Raw genomic sequence first — 19,144 nt, forward strand, 5'->3', positions numbered from 1 at the left:
AGAAAACACTGCCAACTTGTACGTTATATGTCACAAAAGAGACGGACACTGTTGTGTCATGCCCATCACACCTTTTTTGTTTCTGTGATGCCGACATGCTGTCTATAATCACACAGTGTAGCAGCATGATGCTGCCGTTGTTTGGTTCTGTGTAAAAATGCAAAGGGGGCATAAAGAAGAGACTTTGTAGAGGCTCTATAACACAGTCTCTGTGTAAAAATGCATGTAGTCTATTTTCTCTCTTTTGCTGGTGTCTCACCACCACTTCAAATGTGACTAAAACAGCTATTGACACTTTTGCCTTCAGACCCATTTACAAAGTAAATTATTATGAGCATAACCTGACCTCATATGTGGTGGCCATCAGGCTATTTTGCATTTGTGTCCCAGTGTGAACAGTCTAACTCATACATTAGCTATAAATTTATGGTTACCTTTTAGTAAAAACAAGCATCAATTCATCCAGTCACACAGTGCTCCTGGTTTGCATATCACTTGCTTTTCATAAGTAAACGTGATAAGAAAAAGTATTTGTATGCAAGTAGACATCCAGAACAAGAGCCAGCTGTCTACCTGAGTGGCCACAGTTTGCAACTGATGTGTCAGAGCTGTCAGGAACATGACACGGCACGTTTTTAAAATGAAAAGGCAGGCAAAGACACCATTCCTGGAAAGAGATTCACGACAGATACACAAGCTTAATGACAAACTTGATAGCTGGAGGGCAAAAGAGAAACCTGAAAGAAGTCGTATTTCACGAGGAGCTGTCTTCACACAAGAGAGAACCTGCCTGCAGTCACAGGGGTAACTTTTGATCCATGTATGAACAAACTATTAGCAGGCTGCAGGATGTTGCGTCACCTCACCGCTGCTCTTTGAAGATGAAAGCACGGCTTAGTGAGCAGGTCAAGAGCAGGGATGTCCTTTTAGGAGATTCCTTCTATCAATTTTACATCGAGTTCACATGCTATACACCTATTGTCTTATCCAAAATGTGCAAAAACACATCTATGCAGCATTTTAGAATAACTGGAAAGACCTCTGAGCATAGTTTTCTTTTTCAATAAGCTCCGGTCAAAAACATCTTGCGCTCCCTTCCCATTAGTGGAGCAGTGAGGCATCAAATTAAATGCCTTCCACAAACGAGAACTCCCCTCTCACCTCGGGGCAATTAGGAGCTTCCGAACAGAACGGCAATTCTTCAAAGAACAAAAAAAAAAGAAAACGTGAAAGCAGCCGCGCCAACAGAAACTCTTTGGAGTCGCTCTGTTGGGTTTCACCCAGCAGCTGCTGCACACTCAACTCCCTGTTCACGAATCCAGCACAGGCTGGAAATGGAGCAGCAAGTTCATTGAGACGTTCTACATTTCTCCTTAAATATCCATCACAATGAGACCCTGGGGCTCGTGGCACGTCACTGCATTTGTTTAACACAATTTCCGCAAACTCTGTCTGCTCTTTACATTAACCTTCCTCCTTTTCTGCTCCTTCAGCCCACAGTGACTTAATCTCACTGATGTTCCAGTCGGCCAACTCAAGTACTTTCCTCCTCTTCAACCACAATGCATCACAGGCAGCAGAACGCAGTAAAAATCTATTTTACAAGTCCATATTTTATTGAGATCCTCCCTGCTTGGAGATCACTCGCATCTGCCAAATTCACTAACTGGCCAAACAGATTCAGAAAATCTCTTGGCTTTTGTTGAATGACTATTGCAATTGTTAACAAGCCAAGAATAAATAGCTCATTTCAACCTGCGTGTGACACAACTGCAAGGCTCTGAACTGACGTCTTCTTTTCCAGACAGTGTAAGCCAGGTCCTGACGCTATGGCAAGCTTCCCACACAAAGTGCATGAATGAGACTATAATAGGTGGACAGAGGAACTCAGCCAATCACATCTACTGAAAAGAGCTACAAAACACCAATCTTTAATATGATTCATGACCTAATGTATTTAATGTCAGGGGGATTAGTTAACAGTCATTGTTGAGTGAAATCTTCAACTGTACTTGGGATTTAGGCTGGATTTACACGACGTGGTACAAGAGACCCAATTTCAATTTTTCCTGTCATGTGGCACAAATCAGATAACAATCATGAACGTGTAAGCTATTAAAAAAAAAGCACATGAAATTAGATATTCTCATTCGCATCTGCCATTGAGTCTGTATTCTAAGAAGACAGGTCGGATATACCTTGGCATTGCAAGTTGTACGTAATTGAAAATGCTACAGTGGCACATTTTAATGACGTATTTGCTCAGAAAGCAGAAAATACAACAATGAAGGACGAGGGCTCAAGCCAGTGGTCAAATGCAGAGATTACCTGTCTTTTCAACCTTTGGGCCGAAGAAACTGTTTAAGCCAAAATGTGGACATAGCCAGACTAGCTGTTTCCATTTTTTTTTTCAGTCTTTATGCTAAGCTAAGCTAATCTTCATGATGAGTGCTACCATTCTTCTCATCTAACTCTTCGCAAAAAATATATGCATAATTTTCAAAAAGTGCAAACTATTCCTTTCAGACAAATAAAGTCCAAACCGATGACAGAAAAGGATATCGTTCCAGAACCAGTAGAACCATGTGGCGTACATCCAGAACTTGGTGGCCAGATAGATTCCCAGAGGGAGAGCGCTGTGCATGGAGTGGTCGAAGAAAGCCCTGCAAAGAGACAGAGGAGAGAGGGAGAGTTGCAGTTATCAGCAGTGTTTCTTAAAACTGTCTTCTGTTAAGTTCTGAGTCTTTGTTTTTCACAATGTTTCCCCCTGTCCTGCAATGCACTTCCTGTCAATCAAATGCTGTGCACAGAACTTACGATATCTGACCCCTGAAATACGACGCACACCGTAAACACCACTGTAAATATTACTGTACAGCGTAAGTCTTATTGCTGCAGTGTTGGTGAAATGATAAGGACACAGAATTGTCCTTTAATGGGCATCATTCCGTCACAGAAACCGCTTAGCTCATAACTCATGTGTTTGATATATCAAGGCACTCTTCCTGCAGATGTGAAAGTGCTTACTGTAGCACATATGCACAAACCTGAGCAGTAAAAATAAACCAAACCATGACCTGATGACACACTGCAGTTACACTCACCAGCTCTCAATAATTACCATTGTTTTTTCAACAACTAGATATTCCAAGAATGTCAGTAAACATAAAGCTAGCACACTGGGTAATGTGTGTTATTGTAGCCCCAAAGCTAACAGTGGTGATGGGCACAACAAACTGTACCAGCAGGACCAGATGGCAGTGCTTATGGGGTTTAAGCAGGGGATACAGTGTGTGTGTGTTTGTGTTTGTGTTTTTGTGTGTGTGTGTGTGTGTGTGTGTGTGTGTGTGTGTGCGTGTATGTGTGTGCGTGTGTGTGTGTGTGTGTGTGCGTGCGTGCATGTTTAAGAGAGTATTTCACAATGCGTGGTGTGGAATGTCAGAGATTACATGTTTGTTCGCACGCAAGAATATGTGCATGTGCAGTTTGCTGGCTGGTGCCATAGAGACATTGTTTTTTTTTGTGGTGTGTCAACTAAATTTGTATAATACAATGTGTGGTGTCAGGACATCTACATCTGATTTATAAGTGTTATTAAAAAGTAAGATTGCAGATTGAATTCTGAAAGATCATGAGTTCAAAACACTTAAACAGTAAATCCAAACTTGGCTTAAATTGAGTCATAGTTGAGAATAATGTAACAAGTTAATATATATATATATATTATAGAGATGATAAATGGCAGGAAAAAAAAGTGTCATTTATGTAACTGAGGCGTACTTGGAGAGGAACTGCACGGTGACCCAGACGCCGGCGTACATGAGGCCCTTGATCAGCCAGGAGTCGATGTCCAGGTCAGCGATGAAACCAACTAGCCAGATGACCAGGAAGGGTGTCCCCAGCATCACCTTCTGCCTGAACTCCTGTAGGACGAGGAGACGGATGGGACATAGAAAATAATCACGAAAGTAGGACAGAGGAAATGTGACAGAAGTGGTGAGAGAGAAGGTATGGAAGACAGATGGATTGGTGGGGAAAAAAGTTCAAAGAAAGGACAAATATTGGGGGAGGGAGAGACAAGAAGATTGATAAGAGACAGATGTAAGTTTGAAAAGCGATGAAACAAGACAAAAAAGACAAAAATGGAAAAGACAGATGAGATCTTTGCAAGAGGGAAGGAGTCCTAGCTGCAATTTTGTAACTACAAAGGGTTTTAGACTCGTAAACAGTAAAAATACATCCAATAGTAAAAATAATTCCTATGATTCACTGGTTCCAAAGCTGGGGGTCCTGACCCTTCTAGGGGCCGCCAAAGCTTCACAGTGGGTTCTGAGGTAAAATTAACAATCCATTAATTCTGAAAAAAAAAGACATAAAACTTTTCCATTAAACAAAGCTCACAGCAACATGTTGCATATACTTAGACAACATTGCATAGCCTATCACTTGATTGATGAAATTTCATGTTTGATGAAATTCTTAACAACCAATTAATTGATTATCAATTAATAGTTATCATCCCTACTTCAGCCTCATCCCTGCATCAGAAAAGTATGCAGTGAAAAAAAAAACAACTGAGAATTTACACAACAATGGCCAAGTGTCAGGGAGAAGAAAACGCTGGAATTTATATTTTATTAAAATAAAAACGATATCAAGTACTTAAACACAACAACAAAAATACATAATACAGACAGGGAATTGCATAAAAGTTGTATAAAAATGTTAAAAGAACAACTCCTCTCTGATGTAATATTTACAAAAAATAATCTGCCCTCATCATATCTCTTTTTTTTTTGTTTTATATAAACTTCTGGCAGGTTTAGTGTTAACAAATTGGGTTATGGGACAGTTTGTCAGTCATCCTGTTCTACTGTAGCTATTTTTATTTTTAGCTCATACAAATCAAGCACTGCATGCTCTAAAGCCATTTGTGTTTGGCTCTCTCCGCTGTAGAGGCGTAACGAGGAGGGTGAGTTAGAGGTATTCTACAAATGGCCGATGAATTTCTACTCACTATGGCACAAGACAAACCTCAGACTGAGTCTCAATTCTAGTGGTCTTTTTGTGTGCAAACTAACTGTGCAGTTCTAAACATTTACCTTAATCAACTAATAATATCCCAGCATTGAGGTGGAGAGACAACAACACAGAGTTAAAACAGAGTAGCAGTAGTGGTCTTAAAAAAAAATCAAAACAAAATCAACCAAGACAAGCAACACGGATGAATTTATGCATCTAATATCAGGGTGGGAAATGTTTTGGCTGTGGCTGCAACCAAGTAAATATCTGAAAGTCCCCTCCTTTTTTCAATTTTTACAAAAAGGTCAGCCAAGTTCAAAGTTTGAGCAGAAGAGGTTATATTTCAGGATACATATCAATTACCAGCTTCTGTGGTCAGACTGGATGCTAGAAAAGTTATGTTGTCCCTGTATTTTCCAGCAGTTGTTGTGTGAAACATAACAGGTCATTTCAGAGTTGTCTCCTTCCTGTCAGACCGCCTTATCGGAAACTTGAAAAGTAATAAACAGCTGACAAACTGACAGCTTTAGACTGAAAGGTAATCACAACATCTGTGACAGTGCCGCAGTGCAAAAGTTCAGTGTGGACAGGCTGGTCTGAGCATGTCTGTTTGCACTGGGACAGTCAAACGGAGTCACAAAGGTGTGTGTCTTTACAGCAAAAGATGAAATGGTAACATGTGATCCTACTGAAAGGACTGTGAAATGTCAGCAGTAGCACAGGATTCACATTAATACCTGCACTTTTCTTTTGAAGTGCAATGTAATGCACTGAGCATGTGTGTGTGTGTGTGTGTGTGTGTGTGTGTGTGTGTGTGTGTGTGTACCTTGTCCATCTTCAGTCTCTTCAGGTAGGACGGGCTGTCGTAGCCTTTAGCCTGCCGTGCTTCCTGTAGGTGATTGATCATCCAAACGTTCTTCCTTTGCTTGGCGAGATCTAGCGGCGTTTCACCCTAAAGATCAACACACAAGACCAGTCTGTACACATCTACCATCACAAAAAAGTTACAGGATCATCAACACTAATTTCACTATTATCAGATACAAAGACAGCAGTTTGAGGCCACCAGGAAGGCATTACCTTGATGTTCTGTGCGTCGACGTTAGCGTTGGCGTCCAGCAGCAGGCTGATGACAGTGGTGTTGCCTGCCAGCACGGCCCAGTGCAGCGCTGTGTTCTTGTGATATTTGTCGCCCAGGTTGACGGACACGTTGAAGGTCAGCAGCAGCCGGGTGGGGTCCACACTGTCGCACAGAGGAAGAAAATCAAATCAAGCTGAGGCAAAGTAGTTTGAAACCAACTGACAAACAGGCTCGTCTCAAGGAGGAAGACAGATGACAACAATAAAGGTGATAGACAGAAATTAGACAGCTGGAAAAGATTTGGATGGATTTGAATCTACCTTACATAAAACACTGTAATCAAAACCACTGATGTAAACTTCTGTTGCTGTGACACAGGCGGTAAAATGGCAATCTGGGCTGCAACTAGCAAATACTGTTATTGTTAATTATGTTGGATTGTTGGCTTGGTCAAGTGTGTAAAATGTCACTTAATATTGCAAAATGTTATGATTTCTCACAGCCCACAGGGACACCTTCAAATGTTTGAGTTAATGTTAGATAGTTTACCGTCATGTATGACAAAAAAACACAAATTCCTCACATTTAGGAAGCTGGAACCAGATATGTTTTTTGCATTTTTGCTTGAAACAGCAACATTCTAGCTGCTAGAAAGCCATCAGTGTTGTAAGAAAACAACCCATTACAGCTTTTGTGTATTGGATATAATTTCTTACTTGATTATTCATGTAACTTCTTAATTATTGACCATTTTGTTGTCATGGTACATTGAATTAATACATTTTAAATGGAAATGATCACCCAGAAAATATGCTTAAAAAGGAATATTCAGATGAAGCTGAGCAGCAATAGTGGGACTTGTTCCCTCGTGTGCAGTGTGTCTGCTGAATGACAAATGTGTGTGTGTGTGTGTGTGTGTGTGTGTGTGTGTGTGTGTGTTTGCAGTCAGCAGAAACATGCTCGAGCTTGTGTGTGGCTGTCGGTGCACACACAGCGTAAGAGTCTGCATTTTACACTCTGTCCAGGTACCACGTTCTTGATTTGGGGTTGCAATTTATTCAACATTTACTGTGTCATCAAGATTTCTTGTCAAGGCAGACAGAGCTGTAGTAGCAACTGTGGGGCACGTGTACGCTCACACAAGATATAAACATACACACCTGTGCGTCCTGTAAGCCGCCCACATCAGAGGAGTCATGCCGTTCTGATCCATCATGTCCACATCCTGATAAAGAGAAAAGATAAGATCAAAAAACTGAAGGAGGAGTGATAGTTAGAGAATAGAAGCAACAGAGCTCCCCCTAATGGAGAGCAGTGGTACAAGATGCTTTCCAAACAGACTTCTCCCCAGGGGGCTGATAAAACCCAAACAACACAAACATAAACAAGAAAAAGAGATGATAAAGCAATGGAGCTTGTCAGGTGCGTGTTTTAGTGATAACCTTGTCTGTCTCTGAAACTATCCTGCAGGATCATCATTCTAAAGATCTCCCGTCACTGAAGCACATTTTCAGATAATGTTCTCTTCCCAACGAATAAGTCGCAGCGTTTGGGTTTCCTACCTGTCCTTTGGCGATTAGGTAGGCCACGATGGAGGTGTGGCCGAACTGGGCGGCCAGATGAACGCAGCTGCAGCCCTCGCCATCGATCAAAGACGGGTCTGCGCCATATTTCATGAGCTGCACCACCATGGATAGATGGCCTTGTCTGAGAGAAGATGGACGCAGAGATACAAAAAATTCACATAATGTTTTATTCTGACACCTCATTTCTCACTGCTCAGCCTTCAAGACTGGATCATAGCTTTGAAAATGAACAATAACAAGCTCCTTTGCACTTTAGTGAACCTGTTTTATACATTTATACACTATTTAACAAATCAGAGATTCTGATACACCACTTATTTTCATTGATTCTTATCATTACTAAATACAGAGCATATGACTGGATAAATTAAACTTGAACGTTGTGAGAGTTTGTTAACAGATGTTTTATATAGTTTTGCTGCAGTTAAATGCACACCCCATTTACTCCTATTTATCAAGGATTCTTGCCATTTTTGGATTCTTTGTTCACAGTGGAGGCATGCGAGGAAAAACAACATTTTTGTCATGAATTCAACGTAACACAGGTGATTAATTGATATAAAAATGGTAATTTGAGGGGATAAGTATTCCTTTAATGTGCCATTTTAGGAGCTGGACAGCAAATTTCTTTGTAATACGAAATGACAATAAAGGCAGCCACTGTTCTATTCAGCCTTTATGCTGCAGAATAGTTTCGTAGTTTGGTGAAAATAGCCCGTAACTTGCAGGAACAAATAACTCCAGTCTTTCAGAGGTTTGTGGTGAAAAAGGCCAAAGCCATTTTCTCTTGATCACCCACTTACACACTGAGTGGGTGACCAGGCTGGTCACAAGATCACAGTCTCATGCACTCCCGGTGCTATTAAACGGCTTTATTTGCACATGAAATGATGGAGCCTCATATGCTGGCACAATATTGAGAGACTGGCTCCCTGTCTGCACTTATCATTTGATGTTTGTCTCTTAGCAGGTGATATGTTACATGCTGTTATTGCATTTTTAAAATGGATTTTATTACTAACCCTGTATGCTATATATAGTCCATCCATAGTAAAATAAATATTTGAATATAATTGGTAAAAAAAACGACATAAAATGCATTGTTTAAGTTTTATTTCACTGCCTCAGTTAGAGCTGTGTACTATCACTTTCCCTGCATTAAACGTGACACACATTTGCTGTGTGTAACCGTGAGCAGACAGGCCTTTGACAGGCAGCACTTAGCTCCAGCATGTGTGTGGACGGCTGAGGTCATACAGACAGACAGAGAGAGGAGGCTGGGGGCTTTTAAAGGTCACTGGCAGGAGGCGATATGGGGGGAGGTGAAGGGAGACGCAGGACTCCGGAGCGTCTGTATACTGGCAATGGTGTGGATGCCTGTTGTCAAATCCATCAATAATTCAGGACGAGGGCGCTTCGTGCCCCCCTGTCAGCTTGGGAGAGAGGTGGGGTGAATCTCATGTGACCTGTCCCCTCTCACCAGTTACAGAGTGACTGAGTGATCATTACAAGTTGAGATGGAGCCTCTAGTCGTAAACCAGCAGTGTTAATGAGCAGTGAATATTAAAATACCAATAAAGGAGATGATAATGATAAATAGTCGAAGCCCAGCTGACCTAGCCATGCTTGATTATCTGATCTCTGAAATGTACCATAAAATAATCATTCTAAAATGTATAAAAAAACAGAAAAGGGAAGTTAACATCTAGTTGATTTCTGCTGTAACTTATTACCAAATGTATTGTAAAATCATGTTTAAAATAAAATAAACAAGGTCTACATTGCTATGTTATTTCTAGAAAGTGTGTGTTACCTGGTGGCCCAGTGCAGAGGTGTGGAGTTGAGGTCTCCTCCCAGCTGGTCCACTATGGCTCCCTTTGATATGTAGTACCTGCACGTACAAATACAATCATCAGGTGAAACTTTATACTGCGTTCACACATGAATCTGAATCTATATTTTGTTGGCTATTCTGCTGATTAAAATCCCAAGATCTGACGCCTGACACAAAAATGATACGATGTATGTTTTACCAAGCAAAACATATTTTGTGAAAAACAAAATCCCAAAGATGCTCTGCAGCTGTCAAGTTTGAAAAGTTCTAATAACTCTTCTGGTGGAATTATTAATGTTCATTTTACCAGCGACATGGCAACCACGTGACCAGCTACGTGGTCACGTGGTTGCCATGTCGCTGGTAAAATGAACATTAATCGCTGAGTCGCCACTTAAGTGTTATTCAGGTGCGTATTAATGCAATCACGTCATCACAGCATTGTGTGTGTCTACTTCAAAGCATCTCAATTAAACCTCATCTTATGTTTGTATTTAGTTATAAAAATATATTTTTGATGAATGTCTGACCCACATTGTAAAATCACAATTAGTCGCCCCCATTGCACCTTGTGTGCACCACAGTACACAGAAAGCTAGCACAGCATCAGCTAACTAAGCTAAATAACACAGTGCCACAGCTAGCAAAAAAAACATATGACTGGTTGATGCTTCGCTGTGTCAGCGGAGGACCAGTGTCAGGTGACAAGTGTCAGTTTGTAGCTTCATGTAACCTGCTTCCATTGAAGATGACTTGTAGACTGTTGCTAGATCGCATGTGGTTTGAACAGCCCACCCTTCCCCCAAAAGTTTGTGGAGTTTGGTCATGGGGTGGAGAGAGTGGATCCGTTTGTGGTTGGACTGATCAGAGCTGATCAGATCAAATTGATGGAACTTTTAGACCCAGTGCTGGACTGCATGGTGTGAAAAAGCCTCTAGGTTTAATTTAAATTAGGTTGGAAAAATAATGGGAAACACTAAAATAAGAGCGCTGTTGTTCTAAGAAATAATGTTCTATTTCTTTTTTTTTAAATTATTTTTAAGAATTTTTTTTAACATTATTGGTGATAGGACATATATAGTATGAAAGGGAGAGAGGGGATGACGTGCAGCAAAGGGCCAAGGTTGGACTCAAACCCACGGCCGCTGCAGCTAGTACGTAGCCTCTGTACATGGGGTGCTCTCTCTACTGACCGAGCCACCAGGTGCCCCATATTGTTTTATTTCTAACTGAAGTAATAATCCATATGATGTAACTTTCACTGCAATTGGTACTCTGCTGCACCGTCTGTGCTTAAAGTATGCTCTGCACTCCAAGAGTGTGGTGTGCTGAATAACCGAACAGTATAAATATTTATATTCCAACAACATTGTGAATGGTCCAGCTCCAAAAATAAGGATTAATATGTGGTGGCAAATGCTGATATCGCAGCAGGTCACCACAAATAGATGAATCTGTGGGCCCTGCATACTATGTTGCTATCTTGAAAAATGGCTGGACTGTGTTGACTGAAGAACTAAATACAGGCTCTTGACTCCTGAACTCCTGTAACTTCAAGCAGAGGAAAGTACAAAATGTGCCAGAGTGGGGTCAGTGACTGCCAGCAGTATTTACACAGAAGGAGAACATTTATTGTCTTCCACACCTCAATACATCTGCAACATCAGCCATTTTGTTGCTAAATATACGTTAATCTCTTTTTCAGTGAAGGACCTGAATCAGCCTGGTTATCTAAGAGTGTGGCTTTTCGTCAGATGGGGGCTCAGTGGGTAAAAAGGGTTATTGGACAACAAGGTACAGCAGTAAAGCTGTGCAAGCAAAGAAAAAAAAGTGGTAAAAATGGAGAAAAACAGCAGCCACATTTATTTTTGTCTATGTATTATTTATGGTAAGCTGGCTGAGCCCACCTTCTTTTTCCAGTCGTCTTCTGCTTCATTTTTCAAATCACACTTGGGAACTGACCAGTGCAACCGCATGTTTCCAGCCAGTCCTGGGATTTTGATTTACAACCATCAAACCACAAGCTGGACTCTGTAACCTCTTTGGTTTTACAACGACAAACTCAAACATGTTTGCACTCACTTGACCAAATCTATCCTGTTGTTGATGGCGGCCCAGTGGAGGAGCGTTACGTTTTCTTTGTCTGGCTGCCGAACATCGAAGCCCGCCTCCACCAACTCCCTGCAGCGCTCAAAGATGCCGTACCTGAGGAAGAGGGGCGCACAGGGATTTAAGTCACTCACAAACACATATATGTGTATACAGATAAACACAGGGTCAAATACATAAAATCTAAACACACTGACAAAATGCACACATACATAAAAATACAAAAGCAAAAAAACAAACAGATTCTCAGATCCAAACAAGACACCCACACTGTGGCAAAGCTTGACACTGACTTTAAGCGGATATTTCTAACCTCAAATCAAAACAACATAAATCTGTTGCTGTCAAATGTAACATCCCAAACAACGCTTTTGTTGACTTATCAGAGACATTTTCACATTTCTTTTCTCTCTCCACATTCTTTCATCATTTCCAGAGCTGGTGAATTATTTCTCTGGCAATATGCTAACCACAGTTGAAACTGTGGTGGTGTTAGTTCCAGATTTAAAATTTGTGGTAGCTAGATAACACAAAAACACATACATGAACATCACAGCCAGTAGCAAACAAAATCAACTGAGGCTGTCACTTTTTCAAAAAGTCAAACAAACTCAAACAAACTCAAAGTAACACACAATACGTTTGAATACAACATATATGGGTATGGCTATACCAAGGTATTTAGAAATCCCAAAGATATGTTTTCCAGTACAGTCATAAATACAGGCACTCATAAGCATGTTTGGCTGCCAATGTCTACCTGTCATTGGTCTTTGGCCCATATCTAATCATGTCTTTTGTGAGCTCAGAGTTACCTTGACAATTGACCACCAAAAATGTTAATCCTTGTCTCAAATCGGATGTTTGTGCCATTTGAAAAAAATTCCTCACTGTGTTTTTGAGATATCGTGTTCACAAGAATGGGACATACGCACAGATATTAGCAGAGGCAGGCAGGGGGCACTTGGGGAATGGACGCAGGGAATGAGATCTTTGAGGGTACATGAGACCCTCAAAGAGAGAGGAAATCACAGGGGGCACCACCAGCTGGCCCAGGAGCTTCATATGGATGATGGTTGGTTCAAGGCTTATTTTAGGATGAGTCAAGTACAATTTGACAATCTGCTGTCAATCTTTAAGCCTGTTCAGTTGATAAAGGCTATAATTTGTTTACATATGTTTTGTGTCTTTCTTAGGGCAATGATGAAAGTGAGCTAACGTTAGCTTCACACTAACACTTGTGCTGGAGTTTCTTTCTCTTTTAATTAGCTTATTATACTGATAGGTCCATAGGTCATGCAAAAGGTCAAGCTGAAGGCGCCAAATTATTTGCCTTTGGAAAGGGTCTATCATGCTGACTGTTAGGCTTGGGTTATGTCAAGGTATTATGGTATACCAGGGTATTTAGAAATCCTGGAGGCGTTGTACACAATTAACATCATACACCATATACCACGGGGAAATGTCCAGAAGGTATGAAAAAATAGAAATCGCCTATGTCTACTTATAAACATAAACTCTCAATTCAAACAGGCTATTAAAGTCAGGATATTTGATTTTTTCCCATGTCTGAGCAAAAATTTAAACTTGGAACACAAAGTGACAGCCCTAATGTCAACCCTCCTGGGACTTCACATTGTAAATTACAATATTACAAAACACAACAAATACTAAACAAATTCATTCAGCATTTCCTAAGATTAGATCAAAATCTGACCACATAACAGAGTGAGCCCAAACCTTATCTTGATGTTATTGTGACAGAACAACACACATATGCACACATATTGTCCACTCACTGTGTGGCTTTGACAATGTCCCAGGTGCTGTAGTCATCCACATGGTTTTTACGGCTGACATTCTCGCTGTAGCCGTGGTTGTAATGACTCTGGGGTTTTATTTCCTGAGGAGACAAGAGACGGAAAGATAAGGACAAGTCTGTAAAGTCTTACTGCTTTATTAGAACGTCGACATCAGTTGAGACACATTAAAATGCGCTGGCAAAGGTGGGGTTGTGGGGGCGTATATACTGAAATTATAATACAGAAAAGAGGTGGGTAAAATGGACAAAATCTTAAATCGTTTTTATAATATTGATGTATATTCTGAAAATTAACTTGCAAAAGAGTTTACATAAAAATTATTTTAAGTTGAATAATGTCATACAGCAGACCTGCTGATAGATATACCTCATTTAACATGATGGTTTAATACAGCTAGAACTGCAACGATTAGTCAATTAACTGATTGACAGATAATCAATCAAATATATATATATATATATGTATATATATATATATATATATATATATATACTTACACATACATACATATTTCAAGGTTTTGCATAGCCAGTCAGACAAAATAAGCTTGTTACAGACATTACATGGCCTCTAAAAATTGTTACTGCCATCTTTTCAAGACTTTTGACATTTCACAGACAAAATGATTACTTGAAAAAATATTGTCAGATTAATCTATAGTGAAAATAATCCTTAGTTGCAGCCCAAGGAACATCCAGAGGTATTAAAGGGGATAGCTACCAATGTACTAACAGTATCAAAATCTATGACTATAGACAAATTTAGATGGTCTCTTTGTATATGTGGCAAAACCTTATACAGAATATTATATAAGGGGTTTAAGGAGAGAATGACATATTCTGTATGCAACTGACATTGAAACAATCCCAAATGTTAGATTGTTTTATATATACTGTTCTCTTCATTTTCCATAATCTTGGAGTGCAGAGTGTACTCTGGGCACAGATGGAGCAGCAGAACGCCAGGCGAATAGACATGTCAAGAATTGAGTGAATCATCATGTATGATGAAAGGAAATGTATTAAAAACATATTATAACAGTCAACACTGTATAAGACCAGTTAGTTTTTTGATCCTTCAAGGCTATTTTTGCTTGGCCTTGCTGTCCACCATGTTGCCTAAATACAATCAGTACTGTGCCCACAGAAGAACCTAACAGAGGTGCAAATGTCGAGCTGGGTGGAGCTGTAGTGAGAGTGACATGAGATCTACCTACAAATTAGAAAAATGATAACAGTGCAACATGTCCTTTTGACAGATGTCAAAAAATCAACAGGAGAGTGAGGGTACTGTCAATCAAGTACAATCTGTACACACCCCACAGTCCTAAGAAGAGTTCAAATCAGACAACATAAGAGAGAACACCTGTCTGGGTGTGCAGGGCCAATAGACTTCCACAGCTTCCCACAGGTGTGTGTACACGGGCTATTTGACTTGTCAACAGAGGTGTAATACCATTGTGAATTGCTGAATTGCACTGCAATGATTACTGAAATTGTGCCATCCTTGATGTCATTAGTTATTCATGTGCTTTTTCTGCTATGACAAGTCAGAGTGTTAATCTGAGAACGGTAAAGAAACAAGAGTGCTCTGATGCGTCCACGACCGTCAAGAAGTCAGCTAGCAAGGTTTTTTCAGAGAAGAATAGCATTACATTACAAGATGGACAGGATGGAGCCCCTGGTGATGGCCTCCCTTCTAGACAATGAAGCATTTGTCCCAATAATTGATCACAGTTTTTAAACAAGGAAAATAAGGCTACAAGACAAAGACAGGCTTGTCGAGATGTGTTGCTGCTGAAGATCTAATCTGTCACACAGATGTAGCAACTGTGCAGCTCACATTCAATTAGCCTCCATAGTAACGTCTTGGAAACCACAATTAGCCTCTATCACCCGGAAACGAGGGCTGCCTGTGGTAAACACAGAGCCCCCACTCTGCCTTTTACTGTTCTATTTCTATGAATGTCAAGACAAACTGCAGGTAAGTCATGTCTGATATCTGGATCTTTTACTGACAATAAATAATGCATTTTATGTAACAGGTGCCTTTAAAACACCCAAGGTTACCTTAAAATGTATGTAAAAACAAAAACTTTCCACAATGTAATTTTTATGAACAGCAAAAAGATGCATTACAACCCTTATTTTTTCAGATTTTAAGACAGAGTTGTGATTCTTCTTCCACAAAACCATTTTGGCCAAGTTGTACAGACACTGGTTTTGGAACAAATTAACCAGCCAAGTTTTCTGTCTTTCTTTTTTTCTGTTAACTCACAGAACAAAATTTTAAAAAGCTTTAGCTGAGTAAATTTACATTCAGTAAATTTCAATCAACATTCAGTGTTGCTCATAGAAAATAAATTGTGGGTCTATCTTGACAGTTTGAAATATGCATTTGCATCCATGTTTACTGGCAAGTACAGTGTTTCCTACAGAACTGGAGTATATGTGAGGCTTGAGCAAGGACAGCAAACTTTTATAAGTGCATGTCCCATTGGATCATTCTGTGTCCCCTGTTTAAATTCAGAGGTTTTTGCAGGTCCGTGAATACAGCACAGATAGAGCTCTCCATGAGTTCTTTTACCTGAGCAGCAGTTTGTTGCAAGCAGGGTGGATAATTGATCTGTTGCTCCGATCAGAGCAGATCAGATCGATGGAGCAGCTGCTGCCAAAAGCAAAATTTTAGGTTCAACATAATAAACTGTTTCACTTTCATAGTGCCTGACGTTCTGCTGCTCCATCTGTGCCCAAAGTACATGCTGCACTCCAAAAGTGCAGTGAAAAGATAACTGAACAGTGCATATATTCCAATAGTGCTCCAGATGAATAGCCCAGCTCCAAAAATATAAAATCAACATGTCACAGTAAATGCCACCACAAATAAATGCATGAAGCCCTGATATGTAACATACGTGTCTGATTGCAGATTATAACATGTTTAATTTGTTTTACTTCAAAGTCTCAAAAAACTTTCATTTTGGTTGCCACTCTACAAGTGATGGGTGTTAAAATTTGAACCAAAAATACATTCACACAATTTTCCCTGTGACAGTTATTGTCTGAGTTTTGCAGTGTCACAATACCCTCTTCTCACAAACAAATACATGAAATTACAGAAGCAAAGCACAACATTTTTATGCAATGTGATGTGATACCTCTAACAGCAACTCTACATTTGCACCAACATGAAAAAATTAAAATGAGCAAAACAGAACCATGGTTACAATAAAAGTATCTGTGCTAAAGCTGTGTCAAGTTACCATATATCCTCCTCACATTTTGCTGTTCTCCAAAATGTATGCATTTACTTGAACAGCAGAATAAGATTTAATTCCAAGATCGCAAGCATAATAAATCATGAATAGTGAGTAGAAAATGTTTCTATAATACAACAGGGGAGAAAGAAAAAACAGAAACTAAGACCAGCAGAGGTGGGATTTTATTTTAGAGTGTAAACTAGACTGAGGAGGAGGATGAAGGAGGAGGGTGCAGCAGATTGGATATAAAGGTGACCATCTCGTATTTTTATTCATGTATTATGCCAGGAGGCATTTTGTACTTTTCGCAGCCAAGATTTGGTCATTTATAAATCCATACAATCTATTTCAATCACCCCATGTGCTATTCAGACTAGTTTCGCTGCCAGAGAAAAGTGAGTTACTCAAGTATGATCGTGACTGTATTAAGCTTTTTTTCCTAGGACAGACTGACAAACAGAAGCCCAGGAAAAAAAGTTTCTTCCCTCATCTGGATATTCAATTGAGGGAAACTGTTTTCCTGTCTTTCCAGGGACGGGGGGAAAGGGTGAACAGCTGTTAAATCACTTTCTAAATCTCAGCCTTCCATGGAGATAACCTTTGACCTCTTACTAGTCACAGCAACCCCACTCCTTCTGTTCATCCCCACCTGCCATCTAAAAAGCCGATGATGGCATTTGTAACTGTAGTGATAATTGCAACTTGTGCTTTTTTTGTCTCTTAGTTACATACCTTCTTACTGGTGATGCATGCAACAATTATGTAGGGAGCCATGGGGACATTGTCATTTAAACATATCATCCATTGGAGTTTTTTAACCATTGATTTTTGTTTGAAATGTCATCTGCTTGGTGAGGCAGCAGGCTTGGCTTTTGTCAATGGAGCTGGTCAGTGGGCCATATGGCAAACACTCGTCGGGGGGGGAGTGAGGTCACGTGCCATGAGTTCGAAATGTTACACAGCACCATTTATGAAAATGTGTTGGTATATAGTAGGATCAATACTAGTAATAGCAGGGTTTTCCACACACTGATATATAGCTTAGACGGCACACCACAGTGAAAACATCTGTCGCCACGAATAGGTTTTCTATTGTTGGAGCGCTGTTGAAATATACCATTAGATTTTCATTCAGCACACTCTCAAAGTGCAAGGCTTACTCTGGGCACAGACAGAGCAGCAGAACATCAGGTGTACTCAAAGTGAAATCTTAGTCGATCTTTTTGCTGGGTCTAGAAGTTTGCATTCACTTGCAACAGCTGTTCCTCTTATCCACTGATCTGATCTGATAAACTCTGAGCAGATTGACAGATCAATTATCCAACCCAGACTCAAACTCCTCAAACTGCTGCTGAGGGAAAAAAAAAGGCCTCATGACAAGTTCTACCTGCACTGAATTTAGAGAGGGGACACATGATAAAAAAAGGGGCACAAGATAAACTAGAATTACTGCAAGGTGGTTGTATGCCTCTGCATACCAGTCACATTGCAGTTACAGTTTAGATTCATGTCTGTGAAAACATGGATGCTTCACACACACATCCTTCCGTCACCAGCACAGAGGATCTATACAATGAGCACTTAAAGATGGGCACCCACAATGAGTGTCACTAAATCAGTATTTGACCAAATGCCCCCCCCCCGTTCCTGATATGTAATGTTGAAAAATGGCCAGAAAAGTGTTTTTGCATAACATTATGATGTCACAGTGACATTGACCTTTGACCTCTTGCATATAAAATGTCATCACATTATCAGTATATCCTATTAGACATCTATGAGGTGATAGTGACCTTGACCTTTGACCTGTGACCAACAAAAACTAAGCAGTTCATCCATGGGTCCAAGTTATTGTTTGTGCCACATTCGTGGAAATTCCCTCGAGGTGTTTGTGAAATATTATGTTCACAAGAATGAAACGGACGCAAAGTCACAGTGACCTTGACTTTTGACCACCGACATCTTATCACTTCATCTTTGAGTGCAAGAGGACCTTTGTGCTAAATTTGAAGAACTTTCATCAAGATGTTCTCGAGATTTCGCATTCATAAGAATGTGACTAACAGACAACCATAATACCTACAACCACGGCTATTGCTGTTGTGGAGGCCTAATTAGACAGGAAGCTTGCTCACCTACCCGGTCACCAGCTACCGCCACACATAGATTCTAATTCTGTGGAAAACCCTGGTAGAATACAGGTGGCCAATTCAGAGTTTGATATCAACACTTAGATTATATCCAGAAAAACATACAGCAATAAAATAATAGTTTTTTCACTGCTTCTGCTATGACTATTTGCTAAGACTGGATTGTTATTGTGTTGCTCCTGTTGCTGGCGTAATCTGCAGCACACAAACCGATCTGATCTGCAACGAGAGCCATTTCCAGGGGACTAATTCAATATTCACGACCCAGTTTACATCCATG

General features: G+C 40.1%; 1 protein-coding gene across 1 annotated transcript in view; it reads right to left on the reverse strand.

Moving 5' to 3' along the window:
- Window positions 1–19,144, reverse strand: part of zdhhc17 (zDHHC palmitoyltransferase 17) — a 34,415-nt gene that overhangs the window by 9,276 nt on the left and 5,995 nt on the right. The window contains exons 2-10 of the mRNA XM_088072436.1: window positions 13,432–13,535; window positions 11,606–11,728; window positions 9,503–9,580; window positions 7,666–7,810; window positions 7,264–7,328; window positions 6,103–6,265; window positions 5,849–5,974; window positions 3,781–3,923; window positions 2,561–2,663 (exon numbers count right to left, since the gene is read on the reverse strand). Coding sequence (XP_087928562.1) covers window positions 2,561–2,663; window positions 3,781–3,923; window positions 5,849–5,974; window positions 6,103–6,265; window positions 7,264–7,328; window positions 7,666–7,810; window positions 9,503–9,580; window positions 11,606–11,728; window positions 13,432–13,535 — 1,050 coding nt within the window. The remainder of the gene's footprint in view (window positions 1–2,560; window positions 2,664–3,780; window positions 3,924–5,848; window positions 5,975–6,102; window positions 6,266–7,263; window positions 7,329–7,665; window positions 7,811–9,502; window positions 9,581–11,605; window positions 11,729–13,431; window positions 13,536–19,144) is intronic.

This window comes from Plectropomus leopardus, chromosome 22 (genome assembly GCF_026936395.1).
Source record: "Plectropomus leopardus strain MGB_pleo_1.0 chromosome 22, ASM2693639v1, whole genome shotgun sequence".
Lineage (NCBI taxonomy): Eukaryota > Metazoa > Chordata > Actinopteri > Perciformes > Serranidae > Plectropomus > Plectropomus leopardus.